Raw genomic sequence first — 21859 nt, 5'->3', positions numbered from 1 at the left:
CAGGCCGGTATTCATAGTCGGTTCTTATTTTAAGACCGTCTTAAGTAATGTCTTAAGTCGCTAATGCGGCCTTCTGATTGATTCATGACATCTTAAGACTGTACTTAAGACGGTCTTAAATATAAGATCCGACTATGAATACCGGCCAGAGAGCCGTATTAGCATTTTAAGACATTGCTTGAGATGATCTTGAGAATAAGAACGAACTATGGATACCGGCCTTTGTCACGTTAGAAAAAAATTCTTGTAAAAATTTTTTCAATTCTTTTCTGAATTTTACACATACTTTTCAATATTGTTAAAATATATCAAATAAAATCATTATTATATAAAATTAATTACTTTATCTGACTGCAATAATTCTATTTTCCTTCGCATTCTGTTTTGCACGTGATATAGATTCTATGCAGTATATTATGTTACATTATTATAAGATATAAATTATTAAAGCTTGTACATACTTATTGGACTTGCATCTTAAAACTTGCTTGCTTATGGCAGTTTTACGCAAACTTTCTTTCGTCGACACTATACATATATATATATATGCATATTTCTTCAAAATATAAATTTGGTGATGTCATTTTTTATAATTACATTTAAAAAAATTAAATTTTAATTTGTCTAAAATTATTCCTCTGTATTAAAGATCTATCAGATTAACTTCCCTCGTTATTGTATTCAATGTAGGCGCGACCGACGTTGTAAACGAACGTACATGAGATCTGAAGCTGGTAGCAGGTTCCCAAGCTTCATCTCGCACTACACCCTGATTTCTGGGATACATAAGTAGCGGGTCCTTCCCTGTCTTTTTACACAATCTTTCTTGAAGTGTGATCAGGCGAGATCTCCAGTATTCGTAGCTTGCTCGTTTAAGTGCATTTACCCACTGCTCCACTTGAGACTCTGATCGACCACTCAATATATGCCGCTTCTCTGGCTCATCACGAAACGAGATGCTGAACGCAAATGCTCCCTCTGACGAATTATCTATATTAATGTTGTAATTTTCTAAAATGATGACTCCAGCAGGTTGCCTCCTATCGATATGTCCCAAGTCATTGATATTGAAGTAAAATAGTAGATTGTACCGCAACTTGAACCATTTCTCTTTGAATACTGGAAGCAAATATAATAATAAATATCAGATACATGTTAATCATTTACTCTAAATATCTAGAATTGTGAATACATCTTTTAATTCTTTCCTTCAACTGATATTAATTTTCTTGTAAAACTATGAGATGTACTATTAAGAGTTAAAGCTAGAAAACAACTTTATAATCTAACTATTTACTATATACAGAATGTTATACAGATTAGATTATTGATGTATAATATACTAATACATAAATGTCTTTCTTTGTTTCGATCCAGAAAGATTTACTCCAAGTATTTCAGAAGTAATAATCAACACTCTCTAACAAGTTTTATTTACAATCGTTTCATTCCCTCTACATTATCTATCACAATTGCCTTGCAAATGGCAATAATGATTGAAAAAAATCTTTAAGTCTAAATTAAATAAACCAAAGATAACGACGCAATAGCAGCATATAATATTAATTCATGTATGTACAATGTAATCTCGTAGAATAATTATAAATTACACAATCGAAACTCTCTACACAAATAAAATCTATCAAGCGACAGGCAGTGACAGATATGACAGAAGACAGGTTAAGATCATCGCCGTTACGTAAAACTCACTCAATATTCGCGTCTCGCACTAAACTAACCTGACTTATGGGCTCGTTTGTGGTTTAGACGTCCCTCCAGGTCCGCGGGTCCAAAGCTCGCTTCCGCGAGCTCCTTATCATTGAATCTCATGTCAGACTAGAATTTGGACGACGTTGTCGCTGGTTGTCGCGTTGTACATACGTGTCACGAGTGGTCACAGGGGTTGTCGCGCCCTGACGAAATATTCCATCTTCGATTCGTCGGTCACATTAATCGCGGCATATCAGCCTACGAGGCTCGCCTCCCACGTCAATCAATCGACATGGGACGATGAGCGCGCTTTCTCGCGTTCCTCCCCCCGTCCACCCCCGTCTTCGCACGAGTGCTTTGACTGCTTTCGCTCCTGCGTCGTTTGATAATCGTCAGGAAAAAAATAGTCCTCGACACTCCTCGATGATAAACGCCGCTATCGCGCGATCTCACGTACGACGAAACGAATCAGCGTATCATCCGCGTCATAAATCTTGAAATAACTGGTCGTTCGCCAAAGTTTTCACGTGATTTTCTAGCTGTATTTTCCGATCGGCAACGTAATGTCAGCGTTTAATTTAGCTGGTTTGAATCTCACTCAATGCCACGGATACAGAATTGAAATATAGCTCCGCGTCATTTTATTAATCATTACTTACGTCGCAACTCAAAGGCGATGATTATGAAGCGAGATATCTATATATATGTATATATATTCAGCGAAAAATAATCAAACACGCAGGAATTATCCACAATTATTCAGTTTAAATTCTTGCTTTTGGCTGTTAATTTAATTGTGATAAAGCTAGGCGACTTCATTTAAACTGCAGTTAATTTTATCAATTATTAATAACTCGTAACATTCGTAGTTGTAACTCTTGCTATTTTACAAATGCCAAATATGTTTAAATACGTATTTGCGTAGAACAATATAAAGGAAACGTTTCCTCGAACGTTTCCCGTAAAGAATGCCATCAAATCAAACGCCATGCCGCCACATTCGACCCGATTAGTCGATTTTTCTGTCTGCTAGAATCTAGATTATCATTTTTCGAGACTTGGGTTTCAGCTGTTTCCTGTTGATATTCTCGTTCCCGACATCTCTCTGTTGTTATTGGTCGATTTATTTTCTGTTTACGTTTTCTTGTGCGTCCTTGGTTGCTTTCGCGCGCAAAAATTGCAATTTGAAGATTTTGTCGGCAATATGTACAATGGGCACGAATATCTGTCGTGTATCAAAATCGTGAGTAATCTCACAGATCTTGGCTTGTGGCTTTGTAAAATAAAGTAGCAAATTGATTTTTTGACTGTGCGAGAGTGATGCCTATAAATGTTTTCGCCTCTCAGAACACTTCAAAACAAACCGCGATGAAGAATACGCACGAAAAGGCAGAACCGATGGATCTAACGACGGAGCATCGTAATTTAATCTTAACGGCCAATAAGGTTTTTGGAGAAGACAAATGGAGCCATACTGTTGTGAATCAAACATTAGGTATACTTATTACTATTTCAGGGTGCTTTCAATTTGATGTCACACAAGTCGACACAAGTATCGTTTTATCTTTCATCTTTGTCACTCTCTGAATATCATGAAGGATAGAACGACTCTTTTGTTGACTTGTATCATCAAATGGAAGGTACCCATGGTTGAAGAAATTCCTATAAAAAACGTTTTCACAATATATGGTTACCTATAGATTAAAGGTTACCAACAGGTTCATCAATGAAATTCATTCATGAATTTCTTGGTTACCTTTAATCTTTAAGTAATCATATATTGTGAAATCGGGCCTAAGTGTGACTATAGTTCTGTTAGATTTATAAAAGTAAGCTAGAATTTGTTGTAGATTTTGTTGAAATAATTGGTGCCAAATGTTGTACTGGCTGCGTCAGCTTTGTCAAGGTCCAGCTTAAGAATGGAAATTTTCATGAAGATATTGGTTATTACAGCGCAGAGGAATCCACAAAAGGCTTATCGATACACAATGCCAGAGTTGTATGTGTCGGTCAATTGGAGAACAAAGAAGCAGAATATTTTATATTTTGTTAAACATTTATTTCTGTGTATGCAGGGTTCTGCTGTAAATGCCTTGAAAAGAGTCCTGTTGTCATTTGGAGATAAAATTGAAAAAGAATTGCAACAGCTACAAAAACAGATTGATCCTGAACAAGTTAATAACATACAAAAAAGTGTGATAAAGTCAGACAAGCAGATTCCAGATAAATCAAATATTTCAATTAAAGCACCTGTTTCTCATGTACAACAAACAGAATGTACGAGTGAACCTGAACCAAATAAAAGTACAAATCAATTAATAAAAGGTTTGTGAGAAATAAGTATATAAAAAAAAATATAGATATCTGAGAGTGATATAAAAATCTTTTATAGAAAGTGATATAAAAATCTTTTATAGAAAGTTTCTAAGAAGAATCTCTTAAAAAGATTTTACATTCTATTTTTTTCATTCTTATTCAATTTTTTTATTCTGTCTAAAATAACTATCTTTCTTATGATTTTATGGAATGTTATGTGATACATTTTGACTGCAATATAAAGATCAAGTTAAGAATACTTTTCTCGCATTAAAAAAGGTAATTCTAAACAGCTTAAAAACTTTAAAATTAAAGTTTTGAAGAATAAGTTGTATTCTAATTAGTGTTATATCATTCTTGGTCATTATAATCATAGTGCAATGTATATGTAATGTTGAACTCTTACACATATAGAGCCTTCTTTGGGACTATATCCACAACCTGTTAATGAAATTATAAGAGATGACATGAAAATGGAGATTAATCAATCGTCATCTACAAATGTTCAGATTGACGAACCTTCATCGAAAAAAAAGAATTTAATTCAAGAGAAGCTAAGACAAGGTAACGTCGAAAATTTAGTATTCATTAAATCATTTTTATGCAAAAATATCTAATTTTTAAACACTGATTGCCTAGAGAGGAAAAGGAAACAAATGGAAAAGCAGATGGAATTTAAAAGGCGTATGATGGAAAAAGATGGGTTAGTGTTCACCAATGACAACAAACCTAATCCCAAATATTAAGATATTGGTAATTGGAAATTATAAATCTTTACATTCAGCATACTATATATTTAGAATTATTATTAATAGTATATATAAAAATATATGGTATGTTTAGCATATATAATATATATAGAAATATTAATTCTTGTTGATAAGGTTAAATGATATTCATTATACTCGCGTATACATGTCTATTTTTTTAATAATGTGCAAACTAAATATTTGTTTTAAATAAATATGTAACCTATAAATAAAAATATAAAATAAAATATTTTTAATGCTATTAATTAGAATAGCTGTAGTATGTAGTATAACATATATTGTACATGTATCACTTAAAGTGAGGTTAGAAATCTCATGTTAAACACACAAATATTTCAGAAGCTTGGAGTTGTATACCCGAAATTATTTAAAAATAGATTTCTTGTGTTTATTTTTGTATTCGTCCATTAAACATAAAATAATGATGTTAATATCCAGAAAATTACTTAAAATTCAGATTTAATCGATATTGAGTGAGATAAACAAGAAGACTGAATTAGATGTTACCCATGTGATCGATTTGCAAAAAAATAAAAATACACTTATGATTCATATATTTTTCAATAAAGATATTGTTCAAATAAACGAAGACCAAGTAAATAAAAAACAACACTAAGAATAACAAGAATTGTGAATTACTTCATATAATTTTTGTTTACACCGTGTGCATGTGTCAATGAATAATGGATCAATACTTTGAAAGTTACGAAGAACTTGATGTAAGTGAAACAAGTACATGCATATATAATCATTATTATGTACATTATATTTATTACATTGAATTTTATTTTTAGATTCATCAGTTAATGTTAAATGACAAAACACGTGTCTTGGCATATAAAACTGCCATTTTTAATTCCAAAGAGAAATTTCAAAACAAAATAGTAATGGATATCGGTGCTGGCTCAGGTATTCTTGTATTTAAGGGATATGTGTAATATGTATAACATTACATATTTTGTTCATATATATTTTTTGTACAGGTATATTATCAATTTTTTGTGCACAAGTTGGTGCAAAGAAAGTTTACGCAGTGGAAGCAAGTATGCTGGCAAACAGTATCGAGCAAGTGTCAATTGAAAATAATATGCAGGACAAAGTTGAAGTAATTCACAGTAAAGTAGAGGACATCTCTCCAGACAGTTTGGAGAAAGTAGACGTAATTGTGTCGGAATGGATGGGTTTTTATTTAGTACACGAAGGAATGTTAGATTCTGTATTATTCGCTAGGGATAACTTCTTACACAAGGATGGTTTATTATTCCCATCCATTGCAAAATTATATGCCTCGCCATGTCAATTACCTTCCATGTACGATTTTTGGAATAACGTATGCGGAGTCAGTATGAGGTAATTATATTACTTCAGAACAAAAGTAGGATACTGCCGTTTGGAAAATGGTTCATTTCATCGTTTTTTTTTTAATATTACAAGCACTGTATCTTTATTCTACAGTACTTTCTAAAACTTTCAGAGTAAATTTCACTCTTAAAGATTGAAAATTGAGCTACTTTTTCAAGACTGGCTCAATTTTCACCCTTTAGAGTAAGAGTCTAGTCCTAAGAATTTAGAGAGCATGTTCAATTTTTATTTAGGTGTATTGGAAAGGAGTACAGAAAAACTAAATCCTTAAAGCCAGAAATCCTGCTTGTAAATCAAGATGATATTTTGGCGGAAGGTAAATTGCTTGCATGGTTGGATTTGGAGTGCATCTCTGTGGAAGAGATTGATCTACTAGGTGGACAGGACTACGTATCGGTATGCAAAAAGGATGGGAAGTTCCAAGGGATGTGCATTTGGTTTGCAGTCGAATTCCCAGATGGTTCGGAACTATCTACGGGGCCTCATGACGAAACGACACATTGGAAGCAAACTGCAGTGGTTTTACCCGAAGATATGGAAGTGACAAGGAACGAACCTATTGCTTTCAAATTCGAATTGAAAAGAGACGCGTCACATCCAAGGCGTTACAATATGGAATTGAGTTTGTTGGATGCAGAGGAAGTGCATCATGACATTCCCTGTGATTGTCACATGACGAAATGTATAGTGACTAAAAAGTACATTGATGACTTGGATAAAAGTGAATCAGACGCAGCAGAAAATGACTTGTACATTTCAATATGAAATATTATATTTTTTCACTAAAATATAATCTAAATGGAAAATTTATTTCTAATTTTAATTTTTCAGAATTTTTTCAGAATCTATATATAATTTTATAATTTTTTAGAAAATTTCTCAAATTTCTTACATTAGAACAATTTTTTCAGAAGTACTTGGAAAGTTTAGAGTTCGTTTTTACCAATGTAAATTGAAACTTTAATTTTGTTTTAACTTATTTTTTATCTTTTTCTAGTTCTAAGAATTAAACTGAGATTAAAGTTAATCTATATTGGTAGAAATGGACATAAATCTTTTAGAACCTTTCATGTATGTGAATTTTGAATTAATCTAAGATTTCCAAGATTTTCCGTTCTATAATTACTGAAAATTATATATATATATAAATTAAAAATATAAATTCTCAAAAATATAAGATAGTATGAGAATTTTTTTCATAAAAGATTATTAGAAAAATTTTGACAAGAGGTAAAAAGACCAATAAAACTCCAATTATCTCAATCAACGATTGATTCAAGTAACAACTGTAATATTTTATTAATTAAAATTGCTCCGAATTATCAAAAAGTCACGCTAAAGTAACGATCTCGTTTTTCTGGAATGAACAGACGCGTAGTGGACAGTTAATAAGAGCAGTCGCGTGATTCTCCCTTCGTGTGGAAATCGCGTCATGGAAATCGACGGGGATGCGATAAAAGGCTTTAAAATCCAATATCCATTTTTTCCTTTCACGCCTGAATGAGCCGTGCACGACGCGCATGCGTCGCTTCGTCAGGCGGAACAATCTGGACAACTACTGGGTTTGACTCGTCTCGTCACCGGGGTGGGACGAATCGTCGCTCGCGGGTGCATCTATCGACGGGGACCGCGGCGACGAAGTGACCGTCTTCACGCCAGTCGAGCGCACCACGCACCGGTCGTTCCGAGGGTAACACCTGGCAAGATGAAGATGGCGGACGGACCCACGATCCTACGAAGAAACAGGCCCGGGACGAAAGCAGAGGTTATTAACGCTGTTATAATTTCGTTAAGAAATCGTCGCACTGTCGGGCGACACCCCGATCGTCAGGGTCCGCCCGATAGTGGAAATTTCTAAGCACTTTCTCCTCCATTTGACACTTCCCCGATGAAATTAATGAATTCGAAGTAAACGGAACTACTGTTTACACTACGAGAATGTTGTCCCCAAATTCCTAGCATCATTCAGTTTTACAATATCTTTTTGATTTCTTTGCCTTCACTGAAGCGTGACAGATCGACAGATGATTTCTTTGTATTCTTATCTGAAATACTGCGTGTTTTATGTACGCTTTTATCTCTCGGTTTTTATTGATTGTTCAATATTATAAGTAGTAAAATATGCAGAGAGTACTATGTTTATACGCAATATTGGATCTATTTTTACATCGTAATGAGTTATATAGTGAAGAAGAGATCGATTGTTTATGAGGATGCTGACGTAAATTTAATTATTTTTATAAAAGCTTACGATCAAGGTTTTATTTTGCTCTATAGGATTTTAGCAGGTGGCCGGATGAGCCGTTTGAAGAAATGGATAGCACGCTGGCCGTGCAACAGTACATTCAACAAATGATTAGAAGAGATCCGTCTAATATCGATTTGATACTCAATATGCCAGAGGCCAATGATGAGGGTGTATGGAAATACGAACATCTCAGGCAATTCTGCATGGAGCTCAACGGTTTGGCAGTTAGATTGCAAGAAGAATGTCATCCTGAAACTTGTACACAAATGACAGCCACTGAACAATGGATATTTTTATGCGCGGCACATAAAACTCCCAAAGAGTGCCCTGCAATTGATTACACGCGACACACATTGGATGGAGCGGCATGTCTACTTAACAGCAACAAATATTTTCCCAGCAGGTATCTCTTTCATGTCTCATTCGTAACGCGTTACATTTTTATTGTAAATAAACCTATATAAAAATTTTCCTATGTAAAATTGTATTTCAGAATCAGCATCAAAGAATCTTCTGTAGCAAAACTTGGCTCTGTCTGTCGTAGGGTTTACAGAATATTTTCTCATGCATACTTCCATCATAGAACAATATTCGATGAATTTGAAAATGAAACTTTCCTTTGCCGCAGGTAAAGAATGTGATCTGCATACATATAAATATTTTTCTGATGTATGTTGTATTACAAAGGGGAATATATTATTTTCCATTGTTATAGGTTTACGGCATTTGTGACGAAATATAATCTGATGTCAAAGGATAATTTGATAGTACCTATTATGGAAGGTGAAGGCGCAACGGAAAGCGAAGCATAGGATCTAACTTTGCGATCGTATTGTCCAAAGTCGAATTGCCAGATTTAGTAAGAACAGAAAAATGCTAATATTCACGGATTAGTCTGATATTTCGTGATTAGTATAACGAAGATCTTTGAAAGAGATCAGAAAGTTCAACTCTTATTTAAATAATATGAATTTGTTATAATCTATCTTCAATATATACAAAATATCGAAAGATAAAAAATATGTATGTAAATTATATTTAAAAATTCGTGTTACATTAGAGTTTACGTTACTTTTTTTTATAATTTGTGTTCTAATATAGAGCAAGTTAATATCAAAAAATTTCTGAATTTAAATGTATGATAACGTTCAAGACACTTGCTTCATTAGAGTTGTCGAATTGTATTTTCTTGACACAACTGTGACAATTTCAAAGATCTTGAAAAAGACATTCTCATCTTTGCTCAGTACTTTATTGAACAGAAATTTTCCTTGAATGTTTTATTAATAGCTGTTCAATGATTGTTGTAAACAGAATATTTCTCGTGTCTGATAAGCATAATGTCTTATATTTATTCAATTCTTTTAATTTAAGATCTGTGTGCAAAGATAAGATTTCATTAAAACTATCAAATTTCTTGGAACATATTGTATATGATAATTTAATCTTTGTTATAGTTTTTATAATATATTACATATTACATATTTAAAGAAAAAAAAAGGAAGAAAGATATGATGTTATAAACTTTTCATCTTACGCTATTGAAGTTACTAGATGACAAAAAGTGTCTCATCTCTATATAATATATATTATGCTTTATCTTCTGTAAACATCTTTTTGTAAAAAATAATAGACTGTATCTTTCTATACACTAAGTACGTATAATGGAAAAATATATAACTCATTTATATACATATTATGTATGTTACACAAATTCAGTTACGTGAATAATTGTTCATAAATTTCGGAATAAGTATAAAGAAAATTTTGTCAAATTATTTGTATTAAAATTCTATTAAATTTTTATAATTTCATATATCATTAATTTACTTATAAAGATAGCGTGCATTCTACTGAATCGTCGGAATTTTTCATTATGAGAACTTATGGGATAATACTAATTACATTATTGCTTTTATTCCATCTTTGATAAAATAATAGATTTAGCTTGAAAAGTGATCTTTATATTTCAAAGCAGCTTTTGAGGCAAGATCCAGTTATACAGAAATTTCAATAACAATAAGGTGAAGATAACACCTCAAATGTTTGTTGCCGACTTGCATAATCAGAAGAATGTGAATTTATATAAACAATTGTAGAATTTTACACATTATTATACATCGTATTAGGATGACCATAATATATATATATATATATATATAATCGTGATCACGTAGTTGGTCTTTATAAAATGTATTGTTTGAACGAGAGACATAGTGATAAATGTGGTATAGCACTGTTATTTATAGTACATATACATTTATTCCGTATAGCAATACAAATTACAGGATGCTAAGCTTTCCTATGCTGTTCTCAAAATTTTCGTAATAGTTTACGGTGAATTTTGGACAGATTGCTTGTTCCATATATTGGATATAAGGCTAGATCGAAACTACAATAAAAGAGAAATGTAGAGTGGCTGGGCGCCTTATTAATTCGATCGTCTGTGGCTTTCCGAATCTATTGTAAGGTACTGCTATAAAATTATAGCGCGAATACGAGCGTCGTTTTTTAAACGAATAATGTTAATGAAAAGTTATTTTAACCAGCGGAATAGATTAAGATGAAATCTTACGACAACCGATCAATGATGGCATTACTTTCTGACGTGCCGAATGTTCATTGTAATACGTAATTTTCATCTTCTAAAAATAATATCTTCGTAATCACATGATTTTTTGTCATACGCTGGAAGATAGAGCAATTTATAGAACTCATACTCAACATATATCAGCGCATGTTGTTATATAAGAGTTGTACTGAATATTTCTCGTAACGAGATTCAATTAAACGGCACTGGCTTTGACATTGTGAGATTGTTTCTTTTCGTATTCGACGCACTGAGGAGGATATTGTAACACTGTATATAAAACTTGTAAGTACAAAAAGACTCGAGTTATAATGTATTAATGAATACCGCGAAATGTGACGAGAGAATACACAGCAGGAATACATATATATGACGTGTGATTGTTTCCATGAAAATTGTCTATGTATAATGGTAAAGAAATAAACTTTCTACATAAGATCTATGTTATTTCTTTTTTGCAACTATTATCAGAATGGAGCGATATCACCTGTGTGTGGCTGTTTAGTTGCAATTTGTTATCATCAGTACTCGGAACGAAGGATATGTTTAAATTTTGTAAGATTTACTAAATTAAGTCTTGAATGGCTCTTTAAAAAAATCATACACATAATATTATTCATTATAATTTGATTTATTAGAAGATTTAATCGTTTATTTTTGATATCTCGAAAGAGCCATACAACTTTATAACATAATTATATTCTTATATATTTGTCGTATATTTATAAAAAAAGGAGAAAAAATTTTAGAAATATGAATAACGAAAAAATTAAAAATATTTTCTATTCAGTTATATTAGTCACGATGTTTTTTTTTCTTCGAGGGTAGTTCCGCGTTTTCTATCGCCTTGTTTTTTTTTCTTTTCTTATTTTTTTTCATTATTCTAGATTGCTCGTCGATGCAAGGCACATCATCAGTACTACCCTTTACTAAACTTTCTGTTGTACTACCCGTTTTTACATCACTAGTGCTTTCTGTTGTGTCGATTTTTACATCATCAGTATTTTTTTTTCTAATGTCCGTATTCACATCACCAGTACTTTCTGTTCTAACGCCCGTATTCACATCACCAGTGCTTTCCGCTGTAGTGTCCATTTTCGTGTCATCAATGCTTTCTGTTGTAGTTGTCGTTTTTGATTCCGTTGCATTTTTATTTTTCAGAAATCTTCCATTATCTCCAGGTGCTTGATATCTATCGAAAAATATAATTTTTAACTATAATATTATATATTTCTCATATACACGCATCTATATGTTGCGAAGAAAATAAAAGACTTTCAAAAGATAATAATTTTAATTTTATAATTATAACAAAACTATTAGCAAAAAAAAACGTGTTAAAAATAAAAATATTTTACAAATAATATATTTTTGTTTTAATTAAATGAGTTTCACTCAAACTTTGCTAGGGTTAATATTCTTAATCAATAAAAAATATTCGAATTTATTTAAATATCGATAAAAATACTTCTTGAAATTAAATTAAAAAAATTGTTTTCGTTTATGATTTCTGGACGCCAGTAACAAATATAAGAATGTGATTGTATGACAAAGTTATATAGTATCTCAAGAGATGTCAAATATAAATAATTAAATCTTCAGACTAATCAAATTATCATGAACATCATAAGTATAATTTTTTTGAAGAATTATACACGGTTTAATTTAGTCAATCTCACCCAAGTTCAGTTGTGTCTTTAATATCCTTAGTCAGTAAAATATGGACTTCCGGTATCCGATGAGCCTTAACGGTATCCTCTTTCGACTTTTCCGAGCTGAAATCAGATGGCGATTGAATCAGGAGTGTCAAGACTGTGCAGTGTACACTGACATATGTTTTGACAAACCTACCTGACGTAACGTAATTTTGTTACTTGATGAAGGTCTTCGTTTTTTCTCTTAAAGATTTCTGCACAAGAAATTGTTTTCGCGATGCCACTTCCGGTCCCCGTCCAGACAATACTATTGTAACTGGGAAATTCCTTCATCGCGTAGCCAAGAACGTTCCTGATCTTTGTACCGCTCTTCACCTTTTAATACATATATATTTCATGAATAAATTGCATATTTCATAATTCTGAAAGATATTAAGACTTACATGCATCCAGAGAAACTTTTCTGGCAAATTATGTATTGGCACTTTTATATTTGTCGACTCTTCAGTTTGTCTTACTGTCGATTTTTTTTGCTGTATCTTCTTCTTCCATTTCGATCTTCCCATCTGAAATTTGTACAAAATAGAGATATGTTGTTAAAATTTCGAGAATTTGTCACATCAATAATATCATATATCTTCGTATAACATCGCTCGATGTTATACGAAGATATTATTGATGTAATAAATTCTCGAAATTTTAACAACTAGAGGTTGACTCCTACGGCCTTATTTACGAATTCTGTCTTATTTTTTATATAATTTTATTCTTTACATATTGAACAATTCTTATTTATTACTCATTGAAAGATAACTAATTGATTGAGAAGGAATTGATAAGTTGATTGCGAATCGTTGACTTATATTAATCAATTTAGTTTTATTTAGTAATTTAATGTCATCAAGCTTTATATGTCTTTAAAGAGTTTAATTGAACTTTTAATCATTATTAATATCAGCAATTCTTTAATATCAAAGTATTAAAAAAAACTGTGGAAATACCGTCCGTTTAAGTTATTGCTAAGAAAAGCTTGATTATGGAATGGTGAAGATTTTACATAGAATTTTTTGTACTTTTTAAGATATTACGATGATGCAATAACGTGAATAATGAAGTGCATCATTTCGATTTAAAATAGATTTTGGAATGACCCTTACGAAGGCGGGAGATCTTCTTTTTGTCAATAAGGTCAGTATAATGCTAGAGGGTGTAATTTCAGAAATAGTTGAGCTGTTCTGGAAATCGAAGCGAACAGCGGCGGTGTTTAGACACCACGTCTCTCTCTCTCTCTCTCTCTCTGCCAGTAGGTCATGGGTTCAGTCACAAGCATCGCCGTTTCGTTGGCGTGCCATTCGATGGAACCATTCATGGAACTTGGAACGACCTTGTACAGTCGTACGCAGAAATATTTCGTCGATTGTGACGTTTATCTGGGGCTGTCACGTAAAGTGAAAAAATGAAGATAAATCGGAAAACGCTCGAGAAAACATAAACATATCAATATATTTCATAATTTATAATTGATTGAAAAAACGTAATTACGATACATATAATTATATAACATAATATATATATTCAATGCATCCACATTACGATATAGGTATTAAACTAATATGGATAACAGCATTATTTAATAATATAATATAAAAATTTATCATAATTGCTACTTATGTGTAAGAATAATATATTTCTACTCTCTTATATATTATTAATTTAATTATTAATTTAAAAACAGAAATATACTTTTATTTATAAGAACACATTTCTATTCTTAAATTAAATTTCTGTCAAGAGTAAATTTAAAATGCACTTTTACTAATAGCTATAAATATTCGAGATGATGCTCTCCAAACAAAATATCGTAATAATTATATATATTTAAATAATTATGGTTATATTTTATAAATTAGGTTACTTATTAATATGGACATAAAAACAATTTAGAAAAATTTGTCGTGTCATCCCAAAATTTCATTTGGTATGGAAAAGAGTTAAAAATCTAAGTATTTGAATTATATTAAAATTTTCTATTATGTTCATCGACACGGTTCTGATAACAAAAAATTAAAGTGATCTTCATCAGTTCAGTTATTCGGGGTGTCGATATCAATTTCTCAGTATATCAAATTCTTTGTTAACTAAGTTGTTAATTACTAACCTCCATTTTACTTTAATATTGCGGGTACAATTTGCACTAATTAATATCCGGCGGTGTCATCACGGAGTGTCATCCGTCGAGAGTCTTATAGCTTCAAGATATAAAATATATATCTCGGTTTCACCGATCTCTCTCTCTAGAATTCCAGAGCGTACCGCGATGGAAAAAGCATCCTCTCCGACGTCGAAGATGGAGAGCAAAAGAAGGAAGAAGGGATCGGTGGCTGCGGATACCGGGTGGAAAGTCCCATCAATATTTTCCAATCAACATTCGATTGCGACGATCTACGCGAAGGTACGGCCTCGTTCTCGCGAAGGAAACCAAACGGGGTAAAGAGGGGATGTAAGTTACGGGGGACAATGCGGGGGCGCAAGAGGGTTCGATGTGTAGGCGTATATGGTAGCGGTATGCGCGGCATAGCATGCATAGCGTCGCGACGCCCCGACGCCATATTGCATTATTAAGCTCTCTCGTCGACCGGGGATATCCCCTTTTCGCTCCCGCATTCCAGCATTATGAACGTTTTTATTCCTAAAAGGTGTGAGCGAAAGGGCCGACTATCTGCCGTCGGACGCCGCGATCACCAGTCCGAAGTTCGTTGCACCTCCCGTCGCACCGAGATGGGAGGTCGTCCTCCGTACATTACGCGTGCCCTTTGTTTTGTCGAAATTATGCAACACGTGCGAATCTTTAGAATCTTTATGGCGACGCGACGAGTGTCGCCGATCTCAAGAATATTAATGATAAAATGGAGAAATAGAAGAAGCCGGCTTTTTAAAATTTTATTTCAATAGTACGCGACGTGTTCACATTATATAACAGAGATATGCTGGTTCCAGAGAAGATGAAAATCGCGAGTTAATTAATTTCAAAAATTAATGATTGCTCCTTTCTAAATTGAAATGCCGCGTAATATTAAACGCGGAACAAAGAAAATTCAATTAACCAGAATTCGCGCTAATTGATGACCTAAATAGACGTCTGCCTTAGGGCGTATTTATTCGATGCAATTAATCGTTCTGCGATGACAAATCATGGTTGCGCGCAACTAAATTTTCGAAAGACAAAATTGTATTTCGTGTTCGAATTACAAAACTTTCCGTCAAAATAAAACTATATTAATTTACAGCACACTTAATATCCCTTCAAAGTTTTACTAACAATAAATTTTAAAAAAGTTCTGTAATATTGTGTTTCTCTTTCTGAAGAGAAATGAACATTTTAGGAAAAGAAAAATAGGAGAAGAAAAAATGAGGATAAATTTTGAAAAATACATCTCTTCAATATCAAAAATTCAATTATTACCGGCACCAAAATACGGCATATTTATATCAATTCCGTTGCTATCAATATCGTGACGCATTACGGATCATTCCATCGTAATCGACGAATATTCCATAATGCTTTTAGATTAACGTTCCATCCGCCTGATTTTCCCCGAGCTATAATTACCACGCAAATTGATCCGGCGAATGCCGCCATTGCGGCAGCTAATTTCAGCAGCAAGGAATATATATGAGACATCTTATCTCGATGATGATTCTTACCGCCTCCTCTGCCTTCGCGATCGAAAAGTCCTGCGATATCCAGGAATCGTCGATTCTTTAATGTTGAGAAGGGGAGCGAGGTCAAGGATTTCCATCTCTCTCTCTCTTCTCTCTCTCTCTCTCTCTCTCTCTCTCACATTTCGTTTTCAACATCCCCGAGCGTTCCCTCTCGACGAGAATCAACAGACGTCTTCTGCGGCTGGCACCCTCTTAATGATGCCTACGTACACCTCCTTTTTCTTTTGTAATAAACCGTGAGAAAGCCAGCATCCAATTTACTCGAGTGAACGAGGCATCTGTACGGGGTGTCTCAAATCACTGAATGTCCTTTTAACCGCGGATCCTTCGATCGATTTGGAGAGATTTCTTTCTCCAATAAGAAGCTGTCTAAGCAATTTCTGAGTAATTAACGAGTGAAGATCATAATGGTTCTCAGATTATTAGATAAAGTGCAAATGGACAACAAAATCATATTTTTCGGTCAAGTTGATTTTGTCTTAGTGGAATTTTAATTTAAAACTTAACTATGTGTGGATATATATAACATTACAGATTGTGAGAAGAGTTGCGAGAAAAAAATAAATGATGAGCTTTTTAAATATTTTTTGCCAAAAAGAAAATGGCTGTAGATCGGCCGAAAGATCTGTTAAAAGAGCATTTAATGGTTCATTGGATATTTTAAATAGACGAATAGGTCTCTATTGCTGATTTTCAATTTTCTAATAAAGATAAGTGTCTTTTCGTTAAACTTTTTAAATTTTATAGAGTTGTGCTGGTATAAGTCAATGATGAAAACCATAAAATACAGATATTTACATATTTACTTACGTCTGATATAAATTCCGTAAAAGAAATAAAAAAACAATATATTTATATAAATTATTCTAATGATTTTACTATTACTTTTTTATGTATAAAATAATATTATTATATATGTTCAAACTTAAGTGTCAAAAAATCATTGTCGTATTGATGATTTAAAAATATAGTAAAGGATTCTGATAATAACTGATAGTTACGAAAGACATACAAGAATTTTTTTCGGTTTTTTATATACAGAAATATTTAACACAAATATCATGAAAAAATATACGACATATTTAAACTGTTTCGAAAAGTACGGATTTTAATAGTTTAATAACTGACGCAAAGATTGCTAAATTGCTTGTAATAATTAATAAATCGCCATGGACATCGAAGAATTCTGCATTCGCGGTAAGGAGATAGTAAACTACATCAGCAAGTTCATGAGCAATATCCATAGCAAAAGGATTGACGTTCCTATCCATTGCTATAATAAGGATGTACGTAACAGATACTTTTCATGTATTTATGTTATTTTTATATTATTTTTATTTTCTATAGATATAATTAAGAGGTAAGCTTTGTATGTTAGTTTGTAAAATAATTACGAAAATAAATACTACATATTAAATAAATTCTAAATAAGAGTCTTTTCATACAGAGGCTAAACTTAAATTAGAGTAATTTGTTTTATGGAATTAATCTTATAATAAACTGCATGAGAATTAGAGATGTAAAAAAGGGTATTTTTGACTTCGGAGAAAAGTGTCAAGTAAAAAACTAGTTTTTTACTGTAAAAAACCGATATTTTTGACCAAATTACATAAAATTCATAAAAAAACATAGAATTCATGTTGAATATGTAGAAAAAGAAATAAAATTCATTTTTCTTGTTATTTTGCGATACTTTTTAATACTTTTGTCTTTCTGATTTTATATTGAAGCGGAAATATGCATTATTAGCATTATTGCAATTCTTGATGAGTTGATAATAGGTTAATGGATCTGTTTGCGTTGTTTGTACTCTTTGCATTCAGCATCTGTGCTTTCTTTTTTTTTCAACGCCCAAATCTTTCTAATCATATCACTTTAAGTGCAAAAATTTTGGGGAATTTCAAGTAATGCGACAGACCTAAATAACCTAAAAAAAATATCCGAGTAAAAAATTGTTAAAACTGAAGGAAAAAAACCATTAATTTCCAAGCTTTTTATTCTAAAATTCTAGTATTTTTCCGTCGTTTACATTTCTAATGAAAATACATAAAAAAAATTTGAAATAAACATCATTTCTTGACATTCGCTTTTTTTGATGAAATGATCGTTGCAAAACATTTCATACAATATCAAAGAAAACAATACTTCCTTCTCTTTGCGCGCACGTGGATCTTTAATTTGCAAGTCAATTCGCATAATCTTCGTATAAAAATTCCTTTGGAGGAATAATTTGACCCTATGATCTTTGCTCGAACTGGAGATACGCTGTACGTATACAAGCACATGCACGAATTGTATTGGGGTGGGTGTACGGGAACTCGGTGTACGACGCGCGTCTTTTCGCGAATTGGCGAAGAAGTCCTGCCGAAGAAGGATGCGTTTGCGCAGGACTCGCCGATGGAATTTTGCGCCCTGGAAACTCCCCGACATATATCCGCGGTGGATGGCAAACTGCCCCGGATTGTTCAGTTCAGTTCAGTCGTCATCCGATCCAAGTTGGTGTATTGCATCTTGATTCTATCACGCCGTCTATCATCACATCAGCAGCAACAGGTAGGATAAGGCAAAAGGCGTCCGCATGAGGCGACCGCGAATTTTGCGAAAATTGAAATTACGAGTGATGCGCGAAGTGACAATCGCGAAATCGCGATTCGCTTTAAATACATGTTATGCAAAGATAACAATCAAATTCTCTTCTCTCTCAATCTAAGATTATTATTACTGTTACAACATGCGTGAACATGTAAAATTCCGGGGTATTAAGCTTTTTGCGTTATAGTTGCTTAAACTCTAAACAAGGTTTCAAACAAAGGAGATCAAACAAAATTCGGCATTTTTAATATTTAATTCGTTTTTGCAGTAAAAGATTGATTTTATTTTATAAAAGAATAAAAATTGCAAAAGTATTGGGTACATGCGGTGTAAATAAAAAGTGCCGCAAAAATTGTGGTTGGTGTGAATAATTGATTTTTATAAATATTTATTTATAAGGAAATATTAATAGCTATACATATTTTTGCATCAGCCGGAAAAGAAAATTCATATCCGTGAAGAATATATAAGGATATTCGAAGTATAATATAGGATTATAGTAGATTAAAATATTTATAAAAGTAAGTCTAACAGAACAAATAAATATCAAAATATCACAAAACAAATTATGGCGCAATGTCATTTCTTGTCTGTAATACTAATACTTACTGTTAGAAACAAATCAATTACTTAAAGAAATAATATGCGTAGAGAAACTTTTAAAAATAAATTAAAAAATAAATAAAACAAATACAATGAATGTATAATGATTTAAATTGAAAGAAACACTTGAAAAATAATTAAAACACATAAGACTTAATAAATATATTAAAAAATAAAAAGTACGATGAAAAACGAACGAGATGCAATGCTTGCAATTAAAGCGAAGAAGCAAAAAAGATCACTATAAAGAAATGTGTACACAGGATTAGAACAAATAAGAGAAAGAATCCTATACGTTGAAGTCTTGGTGCTTGTAATAGAACCGTAAAATATATTTATATTGTAAGCTTTATGGGGAGAATTGGCTAAGTCGTGCCGACGGTTAAATCGTACTTCCATTGTATTTTCTAAACGAAACATTTTTTTTTTTAAGATAATGACACTGATGTGACGCTGGTAATATGGGTTAAGAACTATCATTTTTGTTTTGTCTTCGAGTCGTCTGTTTACGAGTGACATTCAAAATTGATTTTGTTCGGTGTCTGATCTAAGTTTTAATACAATTTACCTAAGGTGTTATCAGTATAAGGTGGGTAATTGAATTATAGTGTCCTTCAGGGTTAAAATTGATATTTAAACTTTTTTCGAGTATAGCATCAAATTAGCAAAATATTTGTAAGTTATGTCGCGACTGGAAAAGGACCCCGCACAAAATCATAGGATTTTGGCCCTCGGTGAAATTGACTGAAATTTTAGTATGTTATAGTTCTTGACTCACTGATCGAAAGTGTCCATAGGCACAAATCCTGAAAATGACTAGTTTTTTTGTTGTAGTCATTTAAAGTTTTATTTTACTAATGCCTCAAAATCAGGTTTCTATAATAAATCAAGAGATTTTAAATAACAATATGCCAACCACTCTCACCACCTTTACTCCCAATCCCATCTCCACTCCACTCCCACTCCACCCCCATCCCCATTCCTAAACACATACGCCCGCGCGCGAATTTTTATATGAAAAAGGTGCATAAAAATCGAAGTTTCGTATGTGTGTGCGTGCGCGCGCGCACGTGTGTGTTTGTGTATGCATCAATGATACATTGATGATTTTAGTTTTTCGTCCGTTCTTAGAATTATTCGGAATGAACGACGTGGATGTGACAGGCGTTTCATTCCTTTGGATTACTTGATTTTCGTGAGTCCCCTTGCCGCATATGAATGTAAACAAAGCGAAGAGGAAAAGAATTTTCTGTCCTATGTTGCTATCGCGCTTTAGAGAGCACCCGATATTTTTTTGTACATGGAGCTTCACATGCCGAAATAAACATTCGGGTCGTGATAATCAAGCACTTCACACATGAAAGGTAAATGGACTCACACATTTCAAATGATACGCGTCAGAGAAATCGGGGTTGGGAGTGAGAGTGGTGAAAGTGGATGGCATATTGTTATCTAAAATCTCTTGATTTATTACAGAAACTTGCTTTTGGGGCATTAATAAAATAAAACTTTAAACGGTTATATATATATATAATAAAAAAAAACTAGTCATTTTCAAGCTTTGTGTCTATGAACATTTTTGATCAGTGAGTCAAGAACTATATCATACTAAAATTTCAGTCAATTTCACCGAGGGCCAAAATCCTACGATTTTGTAAAAATAGAAGGAGTTGGGTAAATCGTACTTGTCGCTGGTTTTTATATTGTACCGGTACAATTTTCGCAAGTGACGCGAGCATATGTGGAGGTTACTATTATGATAAAAAAAGGACCTACAGTGGACTGGATTTAGTGTGTCAGGTGCTCTAAGTGGTTGCACGAAACCTGTAGTGACAATCCTGACACTTACCAAAACTGTTTAAAAAAGCGCTCAAGAAAGTGATTACTTATCAAGTCTTATTGAGTCTTTCTATTAAATTTTTCTATTTAATCTTTCTATTGAATCTTTTCTGTTATGACGGAAAAATCCGTAATTGATTTTATTTCCAAAATTTATTTTTTCAAAATATATATCTGAGATTTTAATATTCTGAAATATAGTGCAATGATAGCTTAAATCAATTTAAGTATTGCTTTTTACTTTGTTTTCTTAAATGAGTTTAAAAACACAGTCTAATTTCTGTTTTTATAATAGAAAAGTTTTTATTATACCTACTTAAATATGTATACTCAGTTTGACACATTAAAAATAAATTTATTAATAAATAATCTAAAATTAATTTTGTTTATTTTCCCAGTAAACGAACTAACGTTATTTACTGTCATTTTGACGTTAAAGATGTTATTTTAA

General features: G+C 32.5%; 5 protein-coding genes across 10 annotated transcripts in view; 3 read left to right on the top strand and 2 right to left on the bottom strand.

The window, feature by feature from the left end:
* Positions 1-574: 574 nt before the first annotated feature.
* LOC108766112 (pleckstrin homology domain-containing family J member 1) lies at positions 575-2188 on the bottom strand. The gene is made up of 2 exons (XM_018515190.1): positions 1740-2188; positions 575-1119 (listed from the first exon to the last, which is right to left on the bottom strand). Exons 1-2 carry the CDS (start codon positions 1828-1830, stop codon positions 644-646), a joined length of 567 nt encoding a protein of 188 aa, XP_018370692.1. The 5' UTR covers positions 1831-2188; the 3' UTR covers positions 575-643.
* A 307-nt stretch (positions 2189-2495) lies between these two features.
* Positions 2496-5476, top strand: LOC108766093 (DNA repair protein RAD52 homolog). Of its 3 annotated transcripts, none has more exons than XM_018515179.1 (7): positions 2496-2953; positions 3058-3205; positions 3561-3709; positions 3786-4035; positions 4441-4590; positions 4666-4729; positions 5366-5476. In XM_018515179.1, the coding sequence occupies exons 1-7, from the start codon at positions 2915-2917 to the stop codon at positions 5397-5399; spliced, it is 834 nt and encodes a 277-aa protein (XP_018370681.1). In that variant the 5' UTR covers positions 2496-2914; the 3' UTR covers positions 5400-5476. The 3 variants fall into 3 exon arrangements, with proteins under 3 accessions (XP_018370681.1, XP_018370673.1, XP_018370665.1); XM_018515171.1 differs by having other exon boundaries at positions 4666-4779; positions 5366-5431; XM_018515163.1 differs by lacking the exon at positions 5366-5476 and adding an exon at positions 5254-5282 and having other exon boundaries at positions 4666-4779.
* On the top strand, positions 5424-6923 carry LOC108765177 (Arginine methyltransferase 8). Its single transcript, XM_018513749.1, has 4 exons — positions 5424-5515; positions 5591-5705; positions 5780-6146; positions 6392-6923. The coding sequence occupies exons 1-4, from the start codon at positions 5480-5482 to the stop codon at positions 6921-6923; spliced, it is 1050 nt and encodes a 349-aa protein (XP_018369251.1). The 5' UTR covers positions 5424-5479.
* A 741-nt stretch (positions 6924-7664) lies between these two features.
* On the top strand, positions 7665-9324 carry Mob4 (MOB kinase activator 4). Its single transcript, XM_018513985.1, has 4 exons — positions 7665-7923; positions 8436-8809; positions 8900-9034; positions 9122-9324. Exons 1-4 carry the CDS (start codon positions 7864-7866, stop codon positions 9216-9218), a joined length of 666 nt encoding a protein of 221 aa, XP_018369487.1. The 5' UTR covers positions 7665-7863; the 3' UTR covers positions 9219-9324.
* A 2467-nt stretch (positions 9325-11791) lies between these two features.
* LOC108765503 (peptidyl-prolyl cis-trans isomerase H) overlaps positions 11792-21859 on the bottom strand; it is a 29243-nt gene continuing 19175 nt past the window's right edge. For 3 of the 4 annotated variants that reach the window (XM_018514269.1, XM_018514262.1, XM_018514282.1), the window contains exons 2-5: positions 13095-13217; positions 12848-13026; positions 12676-12771; positions 11792-12188 (exon numbers count right to left, since the gene is read on the bottom strand). In XM_018514269.1, coding sequence (XP_018369771.1) covers positions 11792-12188; positions 12676-12771; positions 12848-13026; positions 13095-13217 — 795 coding nt within the window. Of the gene's footprint in view, positions 12189-12675; positions 12772-12847; positions 13027-13094; positions 13218-13808; positions 14088-21859 lie in introns of all 4 variants that reach the window. The other variant, XM_018514275.1, reaches the window with a different exon arrangement.

Source organism: Trachymyrmex cornetzi, unplaced genomic scaffold (assembly GCF_001594075.2).
Source record: "Trachymyrmex cornetzi isolate Tcor2-1 unplaced genomic scaffold, Tcor1.1 scaffold117, whole genome shotgun sequence".
In the NCBI taxonomy this organism is placed as follows: Eukaryota; Metazoa; Arthropoda; class Insecta; order Hymenoptera; family Formicidae; genus Trachymyrmex; species Trachymyrmex cornetzi.
The sequence above is the reverse complement of the archived record's forward strand: the minus strand, read 5'-3'. Positions and strand labels throughout refer to the sequence as shown.